This window comes from Culex pipiens, chromosome 3 (genome assembly GCF_016801865.2).
Source record: "Culex pipiens pallens isolate TS chromosome 3, TS_CPP_V2, whole genome shotgun sequence".
Classification (NCBI taxonomy): Eukaryota; Metazoa; Arthropoda; class Insecta; order Diptera; family Culicidae; genus Culex; species Culex pipiens.
Window position 1 is genome coordinate 109738664 of NC_068939.1, and position 19216 is coordinate 109757879.

General features: G+C 40.8%; 2 protein-coding genes across 3 annotated transcripts in view; one reads left to right on the forward strand and one right to left on the reverse strand.

The window, feature by feature from the left end:
• Window positions 1-133: 133 nt before the first annotated feature.
• On the reverse strand, window positions 134-1657 carry LOC120427426 (uncharacterized). The gene is made up of 3 exons (XM_039592285.2): window positions 1624-1657; window positions 535-740; window positions 134-482 (listed from the first exon to the last, which is right to left on the reverse strand). Exons 1-3 carry the CDS (start codon window positions 1655-1657, stop codon window positions 141-143), a joined length of 582 nt encoding a protein of 193 aa, XP_039448219.1. The 3' UTR covers window positions 134-140.
• A 4978-nt stretch (window positions 1658-6635) lies between these two features.
• Window positions 6636-19216, forward strand: part of LOC120427437 (ubiquitin carboxyl-terminal hydrolase 15) — a 31380-nt gene continuing 18799 nt past the window's right edge. The window contains exons 1-5 of one of the 2 annotated variants that reach the window (XM_039592293.2): window positions 6636-7549; window positions 7605-7746; window positions 7807-8144; window positions 8204-8331; window positions 8394-8706. In XM_039592293.2, coding sequence (XP_039448227.1) covers window positions 6815-7549; window positions 7605-7746; window positions 7807-8144; window positions 8204-8331; window positions 8394-8706 — 1656 coding nt within the window. In that variant the 5' untranslated portion in view covers window positions 6636-6814. The remainder of the gene's footprint in view (window positions 7550-7604; window positions 7747-7806; window positions 8145-8203; window positions 8332-8393; window positions 8707-19216) is intronic. The other variant, XM_039592294.2, reaches the window with a different exon arrangement.

The following is a 19216-nucleotide window of genomic DNA, read 5'->3' on the forward strand; positions in this document are numbered from 1 at the left end:
TGCCGTGACCTTCCGCTTTTCCCCACGCTTCTCCCCGTTATCCGCCGTCGAACTGTCCGACTCAAAACCCTCACCCCCTTCCCCATTCTCACTGCCAATGCTGTACGAATCCGACGAATCCGTCACGTCCTCCAGCTTCATCATTCCGCGCGAAATTCAGCCAACTCTTCAACATCGCCCACACAATCTCCGTAAATCTTCGTCAACTTATCCCAGCTGTTGATCTCAACCCCTAAACAATCCCGCACCGTTTGCACCTCATCCGCCACGCTCCCGCCGCCGCCCGGAAACAACTCGACCAACGCCGCCCCGCCATCCGCCTTCAAGCAGAACCGGCACACGTCCTCGTCTTCCTTGTCCTCCAGCCCGTTCTCGACGTAACTGTTGGAGTGCAGGTCTCGCGTCCGGAAGGCGTGCTGCGCGTCGACGCGTTCGGCACAGCCGGCGCAAATCCGCACCGTCGAATCGATCTCCGGTGAAATCTGCAAAGGCAGAACGATTAGAAATGAAGCAAAAGATCGGAGGATTACTCACCCCAAGTCCGAGGCAGTCGATGGTCTTGTCGGCAATTTCTGGGTCGGAGCGCAGATCCGCACTGGGCTTCTTGCACAGATTGCTGGTGGATTGCGGGGAAGGTTGTTGCGAGGATCGGTTCCGCAAGTGAAAAAAAAATACCTCAAGCTCGAAAAATATTGGAGCGGTGACAGTTTGTAAACGAAGGAAACAAACAAGTGACAGTTCTTAACTGTCATTATCCACACTGAACAAAATGTTGTGCCGAATATCGTGCAGGTGAATAATATTTACCTATATTTACGATATTTATGGAATATTTACGGAAGTAAATACAATGCGCTACGGATCAACCTTGTGCCCAACCCCGTGCAGGCTATGATGACAGGCACAAAATTTTGCGTTTGCGTCCAGGTCTGACGGACAATCTTGTTCTTACCTTAACAGACGGAAGGGGCCGACAACAGCCCGAAAACCGCTCGAAGGCTTGACAAAACGGCCCAAAAGCCGATGGTTTGTCTTAAATGCCCGGATGAACGAGGATGATTTAGTGAACATAAAGAAACATCAAATTACTTTATGGGAAATAATAACGATTTGTCAAATTGTTGGTTTGAAAATATGGTGGTGATGTTTTCACAAATAGTTAGTATTTGCAAAATTGTTAATTTAAATTTTAAATGGTGCTAGAATTTGATCATATTCTTGAACATAAATTTATTATTTGTCAGATTCTCTTAATTTTTTTTTTCGAAAAGAATAAGTTGATGTGTTTTTAAGGGAATTTGAAAAAAAAAACTAGGAATTACATATGTTTAAGAACTTTTATTATCATTTATATATATTTTTGCCTGCGTCCACTTGTTTGATGATGTATTTCCGAAACTGGAAGTCTGGAGCAACAGAATGTGTCAAATGCGCAGTTATCCAAAACATATAGATCTGCACGACCTCCTCACCAGAGGTGCTATGTGTCTGCCGAATCTAACTGCAAACCGCCCAGTTTAATGCAGTTACACATTCTGATAACCTTTGCATAAGCGTTAACCGCTATCAGGGGGTTATGCTTACAGTTGCGCTAATGCTGCTAGTGCTGCTCGTGATACATACGACTTGGCAGAACTCCTGCCCATTCCATCGTCATCGTTCCGTTGGGCGAGCTTGCCACGGCACTACCGGAAGAGCTGTTGGTCCCAGTACTGCTTATTGATCACTGATCTGATTCTGGCTGGACAGGATTTGCTGCTAGTGGTCAATCGGGAATGCTCGGTCTCTGTCCAGGAACAAGGGTCCGCCGCGGGTCTGCGAGTGGCGCTTCGGACGTCGAACATGGTCGTTCATGCTAAAATAAAAGAGTCTTGCAGTTGATACCCCTTTTTCCCCCTTTTCACTTTTTATTTACTTATTTTCGCCAAACCATTGGAGCCGGGAAAGCGATATAGAGGAGAAAAGCAACTCGCGACAAAATTTTGAGGCTAGGAATTTTGACAGGTATGAGTTTCATAAAGTATTCGCCTCTTTTTCTCTTCCACAAAAAAAATGGGGACAATGTAGCTGTCAAACTAGGCCAAAATGTTGAAGTCACTCACAAAATGAACTTTGAGTGATTTGAGTTCATTTCTGACGTCACGATTTTCTCCTCTATCTCCGTGCGCAAAACAACTTTAATGGGCAAATGTCAATATAAAAGGCCGACCCTGCTCACGAGAAGGATAGACTCTTTGTTTACGATTCGGCATTGGCCCATTTACATTGTTTTGCTAGATTTGGATTAGTTCAAAACTTAATCACACAAAGATTTAATTTTTTAATCGTGCACAATTTCACCTAATTCTCTTAACCGTGTACCATTTGGTTTGATTTATTTTTGTTTTGACGTTTTTTACGCTGCATCCTTTCATCGCGTCCGTGAATATTTTTTTGGTGCTTCGCTAGTGCACTGCAGTGAAAATTATAAAAAAAAATGATGCAATTTCTGGACGCGCAGTAAGATCTCGATTGCATCGGTAACATTTGCGTTCTGCTGCGGTTTCAGCGGATTCAACACGAAGACGGAGACCTTGTTAGCCTCTTCTAGAAAATCCTCCCGGACTAGAGGGAAGTGAATGCGGCGGCGGTTTGTGTACGTCATCACGATGGAGCAGGACCAGGACGGAGGGAAGGGCCATTCTGACGCCTGCAGCAGCAGGATGGTGATTGCAGTAATATGGTATGTTTTATATGCGAAATTATGTCATTCTCGAATTGCTTTTGTTTGATTGCTCTCCTCCTTTTTCTCAGGTCTTCCCGAGCCAGCGCCCAACGCTGGCCCAAGGTGAAGGTCGAGCTGAGGCATCAGCAAACTCCGGATAGTTTGCCAACTCAGATCACCCAGACGAAAGTGAGAATTCGAACCAGTAAACGCCGAGGCAGTGCCGCTAAAGTTGGAGGGCAAGCATGACGCGAACAGATAGCAGATTTGACAGCTCCAGGACACCAAGTGTAAACAGATTCCAGTAGGGAGCATGGACATCGAACACACCCAGTAGCTGCTACAGGAGGTGGGCGTGCAAGCCGGAGGTAGAACGATCCAGATGATCTGTGGTGAGGATCAGTCAGCTCGAAATGTGCTGCAGGTTGCTCACCGACAAGAACAGCTGACAAACGTCTCCTAATAACGGGGTGGGTTAAGTTGGTGAAGGCGGCGAGTACCCTCTGAGAAATGTAACGCTCCGATCAGTCTGATGGTTGAATAAAATCAGGCTTACAAGTTCCGATCGGGGCGTTAAATTTCTCAGCGGATAGTAGCATCGAACCCAAAGTTACGAACAGCATTTGTTTATCGAAGGCGCCAACCGCAAGTGACTTTGCATCAGCTGATGACAGCATTGAAAGCATAAACAAGTTAATCTAAATTCCTTGTTTCAAGGATAGATACTTAGTGTTTTTGTTTTTCTTTTCAGATTCTACTAGAAATGATCTAACGTAGCCAGAGATTTGCCATAGAAAATTAAAAATGTATATATTGCAAAATAATAAAAAAGCTTTTATGAAAATGAAGTTATTTGGTCATGCAATATTAAAATTCGAAATTCCCTTGAAATCCCAATAAGAATTATTTGACTTGAATGCATTTCAAATTGTATCAACTTTTTCAGAAATCGTAATTTACCATGAAAAACTGCTAAAATAACTATTTAAAACCATTAAAATACCATTTGAGAAATGGTGAAATCCCTAAAATATATACGCAAAAATGAACTTTCAAAAAGCATTTGATGAAGCTTCGCTAGAAGAAAAAATCAAATAGTGAATATTGCTAACAACATATATGGGGAATAGTTCACTATTTGAGAGACGGTGAGGAATTAAAAAAACGATTTACCAAATAGTGGCTACACTATTTGGTAAAATGTTGATTGAATTTTTAACAAATGATTTTCAAACGGTTTTTTTCTATGCGGGCATCCGTATGTGCATCCATATTTACGTGCATGTACGATTCATTAAAGAGTTTTGTTTCAGTGTTTTGAGGCGGACTCGGGTGGAAAAATAAATTCAAAGTTTTGGTCAGCCTGGAAATCTACGTTAAGCTGTGTTCCGAGAAGACTATTGCGATATCAACGTGCATCTGCTGAAAGGTCCATCATATTTTGCCGGCTTGCTTAACGAGATGAAGGATAGGTCAAAGAGTATCATTATTATTTTTATTTCCCTGCTCTCTGGATAGGTTCCGGGAGGTTTAAGGTGGCGGCCGTTGCTAGTACAGGGGCAGTTAGGTGTGATGAGCTGGACGGAGGTAATGGACAAGGATGTAGCAACATCGAAGGAGTAGCTAACGAAGAGCAAACTATACAAGAAGTGACTCAAGCCAAAATGGACAAATTCATGCACCCGGTGGCATCGGTACTCTTGGGCATATTCAAGCAAGCTCATGGTCCGAAAAATTGCACGTTCTGATTTATGGTTTCGACCAGTCCTTTCCGAACCTGCTGCTACTCCCACCACTACTCCCTTTCTTATAATACTCTCGATGACCACTGCGAGGACGAACTCAACGAGTTGTGATGGTCCCCATGGCCACTGGATGTTTCTGAGTGCCGGTAATGCCCCCGCGCGAATATTTGATTTTTTTCTGCTTGCGCTCGTTGCAGTTACCGGCCGATGACGTCTGTTCTGCATCGGCAACACAATCGGGTCCTTAGAATTACTTACATCCGGAGCGGACAACCGTGATACGACCGAGTAGAAAACCCATGAGAAGCAGAACCTGTACCTCAACCTTTGTCATAGCGATGCCCGATGGTTATGTGTCTGTTCTATCGAAAACCAATCGATGATGTCCAAACATTTTATCAAAATGACTAAAATTGCAGCCCCAATTCGCCGTGTGTCCCGATTCGCCCTAGATTTACTTATTAAATGGAAAATAAATAACAGTTTATGAAATGTTTGTTTTTTTGGTTGTCCTGGTCTTGGTTGAATTTGGTCGCCCGGCAGCTGTCTAGCTGGTTCGCAACTCGTCGGCTAGGGCAGCTGTGGCCGCCGCTTCGGCGATCCGGAAGTTTACCTCCGTTGGATGGTCCGAAAGCTGTTTGGTTTCGCCCGGAAGCTGTCTAATTGGTTCGCAACTTGTCGGCTAGGGCAGCTATGGCCGCCGCTTCGGCGATCCGGATGTGTACTACCGCACCGGCCGTTGGATGGTCCGGAAGCTGTCTGGTTGTTCTGATCCTGGTTAAATTTGATCGTCCGGCAGCCGTCTAGCTGTTCCGTTGGTTTGCAATTCGTTGGCTAGGCCAGCAGCAGCCACTGCTACGGCGTTCCGAAATCTTTCATGGGTCTTGGCCATTGGATAGTCACCGGTTCTTGCCGGAAAACTTGAAAAAGTCCAGAATGTTTGGTTGTAAAAGTGACGTCTCGCCAGAACACTGATATAAATCATACAGTGACTTCAGCGCATCATGTGCATCCATATTTACCTCGACATTTACGGTATTTACGTAAATTTACCGGAGTGGCTCCAAATGCGCTACGGATGAAGCATGTGCTCAACCCCGTGCGCTGAACACATTCTCAATACTCTCCAGTGACTTCGACGGTAACATTTCAAAAAGCATCATGTACATTTTGACACTTTCTGGGTTATTGCATATTCTGAAAGTACTCCTAAAAAGCTATCTCACCACCAAAAATGAGCAAAAGTTACTTCAGTTAAGTCTGTTTAATCATGATTTTAAATAAAGTAACATAAACAAAATCTCTGCCATCAGCAGTCCCTGTTTATATAGCCCTGTCAACCTGTCAAACAAAAGACTACATGAACCTCGTGACGAAAAAAAAGCAACATGAACAAAGCGCCATGTACATTCGGCGAAGAAAAACGAATCATAACAAAGCGCCCCCCTCAATGACAGCAGGGTGATATAGACGTTGGTGATTTCAAAAGGAGTTATGTTTGTTTTTTCAAATAAAATTACGGAAATGATGTTTTATTGAATTTGGATGATTAAGTATCAATAAAAGCAACGTTTTTCATCGTTTGTTATTAGTAGAACATCTTGTTTTGCTTTTATATTAAAATGGGAATTGAAAATGGATGCTCAACATTCAAATGCGGTTTTCTCAAAACGCATGGTTTGTACATGATGCTTTTTCAAATGTTGGCGTCGACTTCTTTGATATCGCAGCGGGTGCTTCATCAATTTGCTTCTCCTGGCTGTTCTTTTCTCTCACCGGAACTGACACTTCTTTCAGAGTGCCTCATTACCATCCAACGTGACCTTCAACGTGGAATACGCGCAATACCCAGAGGAATATTTTGTGAAACTGCAAAAATTCACTCGGCCACTCGTCAACACCGCTTGAACTTAGAAATGTGTTATGGGTATTTACTCATTTTTGAGTAAGTTCGATTTTAGCAGATATGGGTGATTTTAACTGAGAAATGAGATTTTGGAAATGTGAGTGTATATATGCTTTCTTCATGTTCGCAATTTTACCCAAAAACCGATAATTTTTTTTCTAAACGTACAAGCTAAACCTCAACACTGCTGGTAGTCGGGGCTGAACCTTATGCGGCTTTGTGATTTATGCTGCATTTTTATGCTGCCACAAACTGTCAAACTTTGCTGTCGTTGCTTTTTTTTCTTTGCTGATAACATCATCATCGTCTGATCTGCACAGTTTGTTTTCAATAGTTGCTCGATAATTAACAATTAAATTAGTGGCTGAATCTCGGAGAGTGTTTTGCGAATTGGAGGGAATTGAAGAAAAGGGAAAGGATTTTGCGTGAAATGTACGTTTGAGGTGTGTCGAAAGTGAAATGGCTCACAAGAAACCGCTTCATATGGGCAAGACCCTGACCGAGCTGGAGGAACATTTCAAGCTAGGGAAGACGATTGGCCACAAGAAGGTGCTACAGCTATGTACGGCGGCAAACCGCGTCAAGGAGCACGCCGACCGGCAGTATTTGGACCGGGACGAGGAGCAGGCGTACGTGTTTTACATGAAGTACTTGAATTTAATTTCGATGATCCGGAACCACGGCGAGTATCGGGAGAAGAAGCACGAGATTTTGGAATCTCTGGGGAACAACTCCCAGATGTTGGTTATTTACGATAAGCTGGAGAAGCTTAAGGATAGTCTGGAGCAGCGGTACAGCCGGTGTGGCGTGGTCCAGGAACGGGAGCTAAACAAGCAACGGAACCAGCAGGACAACATGACGATTATTGTGACCCAGCAGAAGCTTTCGATTAATGCTAAAGAGCTGTTGGAGATGATTCGGGACTCGAAGACGAGCATGCTGATCATTGACTGTCGGGCGGAGAAGGACTTGCAAGCGTCCGGCATTCGGTACGATCACGTGGTGGGCGTTCCGGTGCAGCTGCTGGTGGCCGGAATGACGGCTGGGAAAATTCACGAAAAGCTGCCCCCCGAGGACAAACCGCTGTGGTCGTCACGCAAGGTGAAGGAGCAAATTGTGCTGATGGATTACTGCACCGAGGGGAACCTGCGGAAGGACACTCCGCTGTGGGTGTTGAACGATATTCTCAACAACGTATGTTCCGATGCGGGATTGGTTTGTCGTAAACTAATCACTTTTATTTTTGCAGTGGGATCAAGATGTGGTCTACAAAAAACCGTTCCTCAAGGTTGAAGGAGGCTACAAGAACTTCCAGCTGTGCTATCCGATGTGCTGCCGCAATCCGTCCTACGTCCCGTCGACGATGGAGTTCAACGATGATGCACGGCTTGGTGAGTCTCGCGAATGGGAAATAATAATTTTCCTTCAATAACTCTGGTTCCGTTTTTCAGAGGACATCGAGTATCCCAACATAAGCGAGATTCGAATGAAGGACGATAGCTTTGGATCGAAGCCTCAGCCGAATCGACCGGCCGTCGACCGGAACAGCAAGGTGGCCGCCCTTCACGTGTACGAGAGCAAGAGCAAGCCGATCACCGAGCTGCTGGAGGAGCAGGAAAAGCTGATGGACAAATCCATCCAGAACGAGCGCGAAATGCTTTCGACGGAGAATGTGCTGAAGCAGATTCACGACAATCAGGAGAACGTCATGGATGACAACGAGAAGTTCGAGGAGATCAGCACGTTAAAGTACCAGCTGATGCAGATGGAGGACAAGCAGAAGGAATTTGTAAGGGCTTAGAGAGGGTTCCGTTGAAATCGTGACAAATCAATTTATTTCTTCCCAAGATTGCTGAGAACACTAGACTGAATGAACAGGTTCAGGAGTACAAGATCCAGGAGCAGAGCTGGAGAGAAAGTGGCGAACGGATCTCGGCACGCGAAGCCGAACTCCTGGAGCTTGAAGCTCAGCGAAGGTACTCCAGATATCGACTTACCTATCAACCTTCCCTAACATTTATTCCTTTTCTCCCCCAAGAATCAAGGAAAAAGCGGACGAGCAAAAGCGCGTCGAGCAGGAGCGCGACCGGCTTGCCCGGGACCGACTCGCCCAGGAGCGGCTCGAGCAGCGGCGCGAAGAAATGCTGCGAATAGCTTACGAAAACAAGCGTCGCCTCTCGCAGCAGCCGCCAACGGTGGAGACTAACGTGGAAGAGATTCGGCCAAAGGTGCCGCAGTTTGATCGTGCGGCGAAGCCGTCGGCAAATGCTGGAGTGTCGGCGGCGGCGGATTACAACCAGAACGTGTACCGCGAGGTGCAGCGAGACTTTGCGCCGGTGTACGGCAGCGTGGTGAGTAGCCGTGAACGTCTTTATGCTGGGTTTTGGGTAGTTTTGAATGCTTGCAAAAATTCCAATACGCGCTGGCCGGCAGCGAAATTATGGGAAAGTATAGTTTGTATCAGACCTGGATTACGTTAGTACCAATGCTGTTAATGGTTGAATCAACTTCAACGCTGTCGTTGATCGTTGATGTCAACGTCAATGGAGGCGTTGATTTAAACTGCGTTCTTTTTAAGTTTTCTAGAATTTTCGGTTTTTTTTTATTCTGATGAGTTCAGTAAAAATCTAGAGTATCGTTAGAATTTATTTTTCTATGAAGCAATACAAAATTGACTAGGAAAAATATACCCATTTTAAGCCTAATAAGCGGTCGTGTTTGAATGATGCTGGATAATCTGGAGTGTTCCTTGAAATTTACTAAAACCAAGTACACCAAGGAGTAGAGCAACTTTTTGTAAACATTTCTGTTTTATTTTCACTTTTAAACACAGTTCGCTTTGGAACGTGGAATCGAACAGACGTCCAAACAATCAGTTCTTCAGAACGCGTTTTTGTTCGCGCCGGCTATTGTCCTGCACAATAGGCCAATCCACAAAAGCTTTACAGTGGTAGGAAGTTCACCCTAGTAAAAAAAATGAACGCTACCGGAAAAAAGTGTACGCTACAGTTCGATTTCGGAGCTAATGCACCGATGCCAACGGCCAGAGACGCGGTCAGCTTCTTCAAGACCCAGCTGAAGCTCAGAGAAAACGAGGTCCATTCGATCTACCGAGATCCAGAAGCAAGCGTGTTGTTCGTCAAGTTCAAGGACGACCATTTCCTGGACCACGTGTTACACGAGGTCGGCGACCATGTGGAGTTCACCTATCCAGACGGAAGAAAGACGAAAGTAGCGGTCACTGTTGCCGGCGGGGTGCTCAGATATGTGCGCCTGTTTAATCTGCCGCCCGAGGTCACGGATACGGAAATCGTTAAGGCGCTGCAAAAGTACGGTACAGTACGGCAAGTTGTCCGGGAAAAATTTCCGGCCGACTTTGGGTTCAACGTATACTCCGGAATCCGAGGCGCGCACATTGAGGTTAAGTCCGATATTCCTGCCGCCATGTTTGTTGGACACTGCAAAGCCAGAGTGTTCTACGAAGGGCTTAAAAATAAGTGCTTTGTGTGCAAACAGGAAGGGCACGTCAAGGCAGACTGCCCAAACAAAAGCTCCGTTCAGGGAAGGCTGGCTCCCAGCGGTGGCACTGGTTCGCAGTCGTACGCAAGTGCTGTCAAAGACGGCAGCGTGCAAGAGACGGACGACTCCATGGACGAAGATGACGCCGGCAGCGGCGACAACGCAGCGGAACGCGATGACGCAGCGGAACACGATGACGCAGTGGAACGCGATGAAGCAGTCATGGAAAACATGATTTCCCTGCCTCAGAGAGGCGCCGAAGACAACAGGCTCAATCCCGTCGATTTCGATCGGGATATCAGCCCTACCAGCCCACCGTTCGATCCGGTTTCGCTGAATCCAGCCAATCCAGCCCGACCCAAGTCTGAAGAAGTGTCTGGCAAGTCGGGCAGGAAAGGTCGTTCCTTGACCAAGCAGCCTAGCCAACCACGGACGCCGAAAGAGCCCCGTGACCCGCTCAAGGAGCTCTCTAATTCCGATCGAGAACCGAAACGTTCAAGATCAAGGTCACGATTGAAGAAGTAAACTAACACTCTAACACTAACACTAACACTAACACAACGATTAATTACACACAAAAAGTAGCAACGATTAACATTAACTCCATCCAGGTTAAAGCGAAACTTGGTTTACTTAAGGAGTTTGTTGTACAGAATGATTTAGACATCGTCCTTCTTCAAGAAGTAGCCTTCCTAAATTTTAGCTTTATACCGACACATGTTGCCATCACGAATCTGGGGAGCACACACGGCGTTGCAATACTCGTCAGAAAAAACTTAAAATTTAATAACGTGGTTTGCGATTTAGAGGGTCGAATCGTGTCCGTTGTCATCAATGGTACCAACTACATTAACGTGTACGGTCACTCGGGTTCTCAGCGCAAGAGAGAGAGAGAGGAGCTTTTTTCGGAAAAAATCATTCTTCATCTGAACAAAACCAGCGCCCCAAATGTAGTGATTGGGGGCGATTTCAATTGCTGGCTTGATTCTTCAGACAGCAAGGGAAAGGCAAACACTTTTTCACCAGAATTAAATTCATTAATTACTAATATGCGTTTAAAAGATCTTGAATACGTTCTAAAGGGGAGCGCAAAAAGTTACTCTTTTTTAAGAGGAAATTCTGCATCAAGATTGGACAGATTTTATATAAACTCTGAGTTAGTTGCCAAAATTCATTCTTTCCAAACCGTTGACTTAGCTTTTTCCGATCACTGTGCTAAAATGTACAAAATTAACGTTGACCGAAACGATCTGGGACAGACCAATGGGAAAGGAATGTGGAAAATTAATAGTAGCTTTCTCAATAACGATGAAATTGAGAACGAATACTGTTTCTTTTACGAAAATCTCAAAAAAGTTAGGAGTTATACTGAAAATTTTCCATTTTGGTGGTGTTGCTACTTAAAATCAAAAACAAAAAACTTCTACAAATCCAAAAGTATAAATTTTAATCAAGAATTAAACAGACGGAAATCTTTCTTATATCAAGCCCTTGCTGAATTATCCCAAAGTCAAGATAATAGGGAAACAAATAATGACGAACTACAATTTGTAAAATCTAAACTTCTTGAAATAGAAACGGAAAAGCTGCAGCACTATGAATCGAAGCTTACAGGTAGTAACTTGGTTGAAGGAGAAAGGCTAAGCCTTTTTCAGCTGATTTCGCAGCAAAAACGTCAAAGGAATTCCCTTATCGAATTGAAAAAAGAAAGTGGGGAGGTGACTTCGTCAGTAAGGGAAATTCGAAACATGATTTTTGACCATTATTCAAATACGTTTAAAAGAAAAAACCTTGATCCTAACGATGCAACCTTACTCGAAAATGTAACGAAAGCGCTGTCTAACGAACAAAAAATTAAACTTTGTGAACCTATTACTGACGACGAACTTTTTACTGTTATTAATAACTCTGCTAAAAAGAAAAGTCCTGGTCCTGATGGGCTAACTTATGAATTTTACAAGAAACATTTCGATTTGTTAAAAGATGATTTACTAAAATTATTTAATGATTTCTTGATCGGAGGAGTTAGACCTCCTTCTGAATTTTCAGAAGGTCTTGTCACTCTTATTCCAAAAACTGGGGACAGTCAAGACCTGAACAATAGCAGGCCGATCAGTTTACTTAACTGCGACCACAAGATTTTGACAAAAATCTTAGCTATGAGGATTCAGGCTTTCCTAGGAGGAATTGTTGAGGAAGGTCAAACTGCGTGCATTAATAATGGATCATGTATTTACAATTTAGATAACATAAGAAATATTCTAGTCAAAGCTAACAAGTCTAAAAAATTCAAGCTTGCTTTACTCAGCATTGATATGGCTAAGGCGTTTGATTCGGTAGATCATCATTTACTTTGGAAAATTCTTGAAAAGTATAAATTCCCAGATCTCTTTGTTAATCTTATCAAAAACATTTACGAAAAATCAACATCTAAAATTATGTTTAATGGATTTACGACGAATTCAGTAAAAATTGAATGCTCTGTTAGACAAGGGTGCCCTTTATCGATGATTTTATTCATTTTATACTTAGAACCTTTGATAAGACAAATTTATAAGATGTTAACCGGTCTCTTTATATCAAATAAATTTATAAAAGTTCTCGCTTTCGCAGACGCAGGCCAAGGGTGCACGATACTGATGATACTCGTCGGTTGACAACACCCAGGCGAGGAACATCCCGGAAAGAGCCCAACTACATCCGTAGTGCTGTTTGGACAAAACAGCATGGCTCTGGTTCCTTGCAAGTGTCCTATTTTCTTACCTCCACGTTGGCTTGGTTTAGTCATCATGATGACAAGGTGTAACCTAGCTGGTGGCCTGTGGAAACGACTCGTAAACCTTTGACCAGCGAGGGTCAGAGTAGAGGCGGCTAAAAGAAAGGGGCGCGTCAATGTGGGAAAGGGAAGTAATTTGTGATTGTAGACGGTATTGTTTTGATTCGCAGTATGTTGAGTCAACTGCTGTGGATGTACCTGAAACATCGCACAACGGGGTTTCTCTTCTCTTCATTCTCAGCTACCACCTATCTTCTGTTTATTTTGTTTCACTGATTTGCTAACGCGGCTTCTGTTTACTATCCTCCATTTGATTTCGATTTTACTTATTTGATTCTCTTATTTCTCAACGCTTTTTCATTCTATTTTACCAATTGATGCTGCTGTAACAAACTGTCTTCTTTCCCTTAATTTGGCAGCGATGTCAATTTTGTGCCTTTCTTTATTTATCTATTTGAATAATTTCTCATCTTCCCTGTAAGTTGCCCTCAATAAATCTAAGCTTGTTTGTTACCTCTATTTATTAACTATTGTTAATTTCTTTATCTACTTCATAAATTACTATCTTTCTTTTATTATTGATTCTTTACATAGTATATTTCCTTCACTGTCCATTGTTTTGAAACTTCACCTTTTTCTTAAGCAAGTGAGGTTCGAGCCCTTACTCAATTCATGGAATGATTAAAGGATTAACACAAATATTACTATTGTACTTTTGAAAAACTTTTTTAAAATGCTTAGGACCAAAATATTGTAACAAAACACCGCGACAGAAGAAATATCAACATATTAACACGACTCAACAATAGGGAAGATTTCAGGATAAAACAATACACAGTAAATAACAATTAGTTTTTTAATTCAATCTAAAAATATAACAGTTTTTGCTTTAATGAAAGTTGTTAGGAACACTTTAAACGGTTAGGCGCTTATACTTACATCAAACCCTACGTAATGTACCACCCCCGGCCGAGTTAAAATGCGTAACCGGAAAAGAAGGTGTGCATGCCTGGCACGAACACTCAAAGCGTGTTCTAGCGTGCTGCTCGTACTGACTCAGAGCAAGGGTGAGATGTAGGTGTAAGGGCAGTGCGTGTTCGTCGGGAACCTAGTGCATAAGATCGGTCAAGGCCCGTTCTTACACTGAAAATTGCGAATTGCGAATTGCGAAAAGTTCTCGCTTTCGCAGACGATGTTTTGATAGTTATAAGAAGTGATGAGGAGTTTGATGCATTAATGAAAATTTTGCTTGATTATGGGAAAATTTCTGGAATCGTATTGAATAAAAACAAGTCTTCCTTTTTAAGGGTCAATGGTTGCAGGATTGGCCCTCAGTTGATCCCAGAAAAACAAAATCTAAAGATATTAGGAATGATTACAACTACTAATTGGAATGAAATGATTAATCTTAACTATAACAAAATAATACAGTCTATTAAAAGTTTACTGATTATCAACGGGAAACGATTCTTGGATATCTTTCAAAAAATTTGGTTGCTGAATACCTTTATATATTCAAAACTTTGGTATATTGGTCAAATTTTGCCCCCATCAAACAAGCATTTAGCAGAAATAAGAATTTGTACATTTAAATTTCTTTGGAAATCTCAGTTTTTTAAAATTGCCCGTGAACAGCTGTATCTTCCGATTGAAAAGGGAGGCGTTGGATTAATGGATCCAGAAATGAAAATTAAGTCTCTATTTATCAAACTAGTTCTTTACGGTCATAAAAATTCTCCCCTACAAGATGATCATTTTATGATGAATAATGATAATCTGAAACTTAGCCGTAATACTACGGAGTGGCTACAAAAAGCAAAAGAATTGAAAAAATTTGATTTATTAAACACAAGCAAGCTTATTTACATGTGCCTCTTGCAAGAGAAGACAATTATTTTGAAAATAGAGCAAAAATTTCCTCATTTAGACTGGGAAACTATTTGGGCAAACTTTAAAAATAATTTTATTTCAAGTGAAGCAAAAGAAACTCTTTATTTTGTTTTTAATGATGTTGTAGCGAATAGAGATAAAATGTTTAATTGTTGTGTGCAAAACATCGAAAACGCACTATGTGAAATATGTGGAAAGAGAGATACAAATTTTCATAGGATTAAGGATTGTGAAAAATCAGACATAATCTGGAATTGGGTAGGAGATGTAGTTAAAAACAAATTGAAATTTCAATTACAACCGACAAAAATTTTCTCAACGAAAATTTTAGAAAAGGATTACAAAAGTAAGGCAGCACTTTTTGTAGTAGCAGAAGCAATCCATTATCAGATGAGACACTATGAAAATCCATCCCTTTTTTGCTTTCAACAAAGGTTAAGAGTTCTTAGATGGAATAATAGGACAGCTTTTAAAAATACTTTTCAAAATTGTATTAACTTTTTCTAAATTGGTAGTTTATTTAGTAGAAAACATTATTATATACACAATTTGTTAATTGTATTCTCTATTAAAAGCAAAAACCGTAAATAAAGAAAAAAAAAAAAAAAATCATAGTTATGCTATTCCTATTACAAGCATTTTAAAAAATATTTCCAAAAAGCATTCTAATCAGTCGAGTGCATTGGGCCACGCCCATTTTTATATTTTCAGCTTAGTTCTTTTTTTCTTCCAGCGCTCTTTTGGGTCTGCTTAGTGCTGCCAAAATTGATGAAATTTTAGGCGAAAACTCACGAAAAGTAGCATCCCTGGCTCACACCAACAGGCGCTGCTGGTGGTGTTGGTAGCCACCCTTTGTTCTTTATTTGCCTTCGCTTCTCGCTCTGTTTTCTTCAACCTTCGATTGGAATGGGTCGTCAACAATTAAACGTCAAAAGACTTGGCGCGTTTGTTTTTTTTATGGTGCTTGCTATTTATTTACATGTTTCGGGATTATTTTTCAAATGAGTGACTAACTAATGTTCAAAAGAACATGTTGCCGGTAGTTGGAAGCAATTTTATATATTAAGCGCTTTGAAATCGTTGGCGCACGTGAGAAGATATTGATGGCGACATTCGTTAAGCAGTTAAGCTCTCATCTTGCGTGTGGATGTGTGCCACCAAAATGTAAGAAATGGTCTCGCAATATAGAAATTATAATTAAAAGTCCATTAAATTTGCGTGCTTACTTGAGGCGGTGCTGTTGCTGGTAAGTTTATAGCCTAAATAGTAATTTTGGAGCTTTAATCGAGCATTAAACTGTTCATATGACGAAGATAGGTGTTTGATAAGAAAGGGTATATTTCCCCTAGGTGTCCCGAAAGCTTGATTGTTGAGGCAATTGGAAAACTCTTTTTACACATAACCTTTAATCCACCATTGGATTCGAGCTGACGACCTTTGGATTGTGAGCCCAACTGCCTACAGGCGACTCCACCTAGGGAGACGACTCCTACACCTGGACTGAGCTAACGACCTAACTTCTAGGTTAGACCGGGGCCATCATTTTCTTCCCCGTCCGACGGAAGGCGTGATCAGACAAATCTCGTCTTGAAAAATGCCACCAGGACCTTCTGGCATCGGACCCAGGCCGACTGGGTGAGAGGAAACCACGCTTACTCCTACACCGCGTGTCCCGGCCGTAAAATTGACTACATGGTCAATTTTCCAAAACCCAGATTGGGATTAGCCAAGCAGATCCAGATTCCATATTCCAAATTCATGAGCCTCCTGCTAACAAAATATTTCTGACCTACTGCGATCGGTCTTCGGCACCACATGGAAGATTTATCCCTCAATAGTATATTGCGGGTATCAGGATTAATTATGATTCCGCTACGATCGTATCCCGCCGTTGTGAAAATCCCAGAGGTTCCTTATTAGGATCAATTGTTGGCATGCTCGATCAACATGCTTCATTTCATGTCTGAATAAGTCACGTGGTTGCAAAAAATCTGAAATGAGCAGAGCATGCTCGGGATGCCATACTGGTGTTTGGTATCCTAAATCACTGATCTTCAAACTATTTTTGCCCATGTCCAACTTTCATTCAAAAACGGGGAAGCCCAGTGGGGGAACTCGTCAGGCCCCACTAGTGGGGCCTCAGTACCCACTTTGGGAAACACTGGCCCTAAATTGACACGTGACACGTGGTCGTAAAATGCGTTGCGCGTTGTGCTTGTTTTTGTTTTCATGAATATATCGTTTAAATTGCGAAAATTTTTAAAATCAAAAACCCAAACATTGATTTGTTATGGCCTACCATTTGACAGCTGGTGCTTTTGTTGTGGGCTCTCATTTGACAACCGTCGAATGCTGAGCAATTCTCTGAGATTTCGGTCATTCGATTTTTTTCTGTATTTTTTTTAATTCGGCTGAAACTTTTTTGGTGCCTTCGGTATGCCCAAAGAAGCCATTTTGCATCATTATTTCGTTCATATAATTTTCCATACAAATTTGGCAGCTGTCCATACAAAAAAAATGTGTGAAATTACAAAAATCTGTATCTTTTGAAGGAATTTTTTGATCAATTTGGTGTCTTCGGCAAAGTTGTAGGTATTGATATGGACTACACTGAAAAAAAATGATACACGGTAAAATTTTTTTGGTGATTTTTTATTTCACTTTTTGTCACTAAAACTTGATTTGCAAAAAGTACTTTTGTGAAATTTTGATAAAGTGTTTTCTTGATGGCGCGTAATATTGAATGTTTTTGAAATGTTAGTCTTGATTTAAAATTTTTGAAAATATTTTTTTTTAAACCGGAAAATTTCATGAATGTTTCATATTATAACATTGTAAATCGGACCATTAGTTGCTGAGATATCGACATTAGAAAATGGTGGGTTGTTTGGGTGAGGCTTGGAAAGCATCAATTTTCATGTTTTTAAACCTTTGCATGGCAATATCTCAGCAACTAATGGTCGTATCAACAAAGTCCAAAAAAGCAAAATATAGAGAATTTTCTCAGCTTTTAGAAAATATTTTTTTTTTCAAATTGGGCAAACAAGGGCACTTAAAAAAAATCAATAACTGCGACTATTTTGAAAAAAGTTTCATAAAAATGGCTATAACTTGAAAACGGTGCACTTTATCAAAATTTCACAAAAGTACTTTCTGATTGCAAATTCAATTTTACATCGAAAAATGAAATTGAAAAATGTTTGCGACCAATATTTCGATTTTTTGAAAAAAATTGTATTGATTCAAAAAATCATAACTCGGTCAAAGATTTTTGCCCATCCTGGAAATTTCTGAAAAGTTGGCATTTAATGTCCTCTAAAACATATAAAAAAAAGTGTTTTTTTGCAAATCAAGTTTTAGTGACAAAAAAAGATATTAAAAATCACCCAATTTTTTTTTTTAACCGTGTATTATTTTTTTCAGTGTAGTCCATTTCCATACCTACAACTTTGCCGAAGACTTGATCAAAAATTTCCTTCAAAAGATACAGATTTTTGTAATTTCACATATCATTTTTGTATGGACAGCTGCCAAATTTGTATGGAAAATTATATGGACAAACTAATGATGCAAAATGGCTTCTTTGGGCATACCGAAGGCACCAAAAAAGTTTCAGCCGAATTAAAAAAATACAAAAATTAAAATTAAAGAAAAAAAGACCGATTCCGTAGAGAACTGCTCTGCTGTCAGTTTGCTTTGGTCGGAATAGGGTTGCCATCCCCCGGCTGCGCTAATCAAAGTGCGCTTAATAGTCGCAGCTAACCTAACTTGGTCGTAATGGTAAATCTAAAATTTAATTTGATAAAATTTGATTTAACGTAACTTTTTCCATAAATGTTTTTTTTTTTTTGCAAATGAAGTGTTAGTCACAAAAAATCAAATAAAAAATCACAAATTTTTTTTACCGTGTGTCATTTTTTTTTCCAGTATAGTCCATATCCATACCTACAACTTTGCCGAAGATCGATTAAAAAATTCCTTCAAAAGATACAGATTTTTGAATTTTCATATATCATTTTTGTATGGACAGCTGCCAAATTTGTATGGAAAATTTTATGGACAAACTAATGATGCAAAATGGCTTCTTTGGGCATACAGAAGGCACCAAAAAAGTTTCAGTCGGATTAAAAAATACAAAAAGGTCCTAAATAAATACAAAAAAAAAATACAAAAACAAAATCGAATGACCGAAATCTGAGAGAACTGCTCAAGAGTGCTTTTCATCATTTTTAAATCCAAAAAAAATAAGTAATAAAATAATTCATACCAGATTTTGCACCATCCTAAATTTGAGCGCAGAAGATTCCTTTTTAATCCCCTTAAAGATATCAAAAAATGTTTCCAATTAGAAAGATACGTTATTCGAGACTTCAACTTTTGTGATAATAACCCAAATAAAAAAATCTAATTTTTCCGTGTACCTAGAATTGCCAGAAAATGTGTCCTCGTGGTTTGTGGATGGTCCCATTATACATATTTGGAAAATTTTGAAAGAATGAATCATTTCCTTTTTCAAACATTTAAAAACAATTGTTCAGTGCTTTTTAAACGGCACTTTTACAAATAAGCGCAAGAATTTTACATATATATTAAGAACATTGAATTTTCAGGAACAAAATCGCCGCTCAGTCATTCTGAACGACTTCTTCGCGTGTCTCGAACAAATGAGAAGAGTT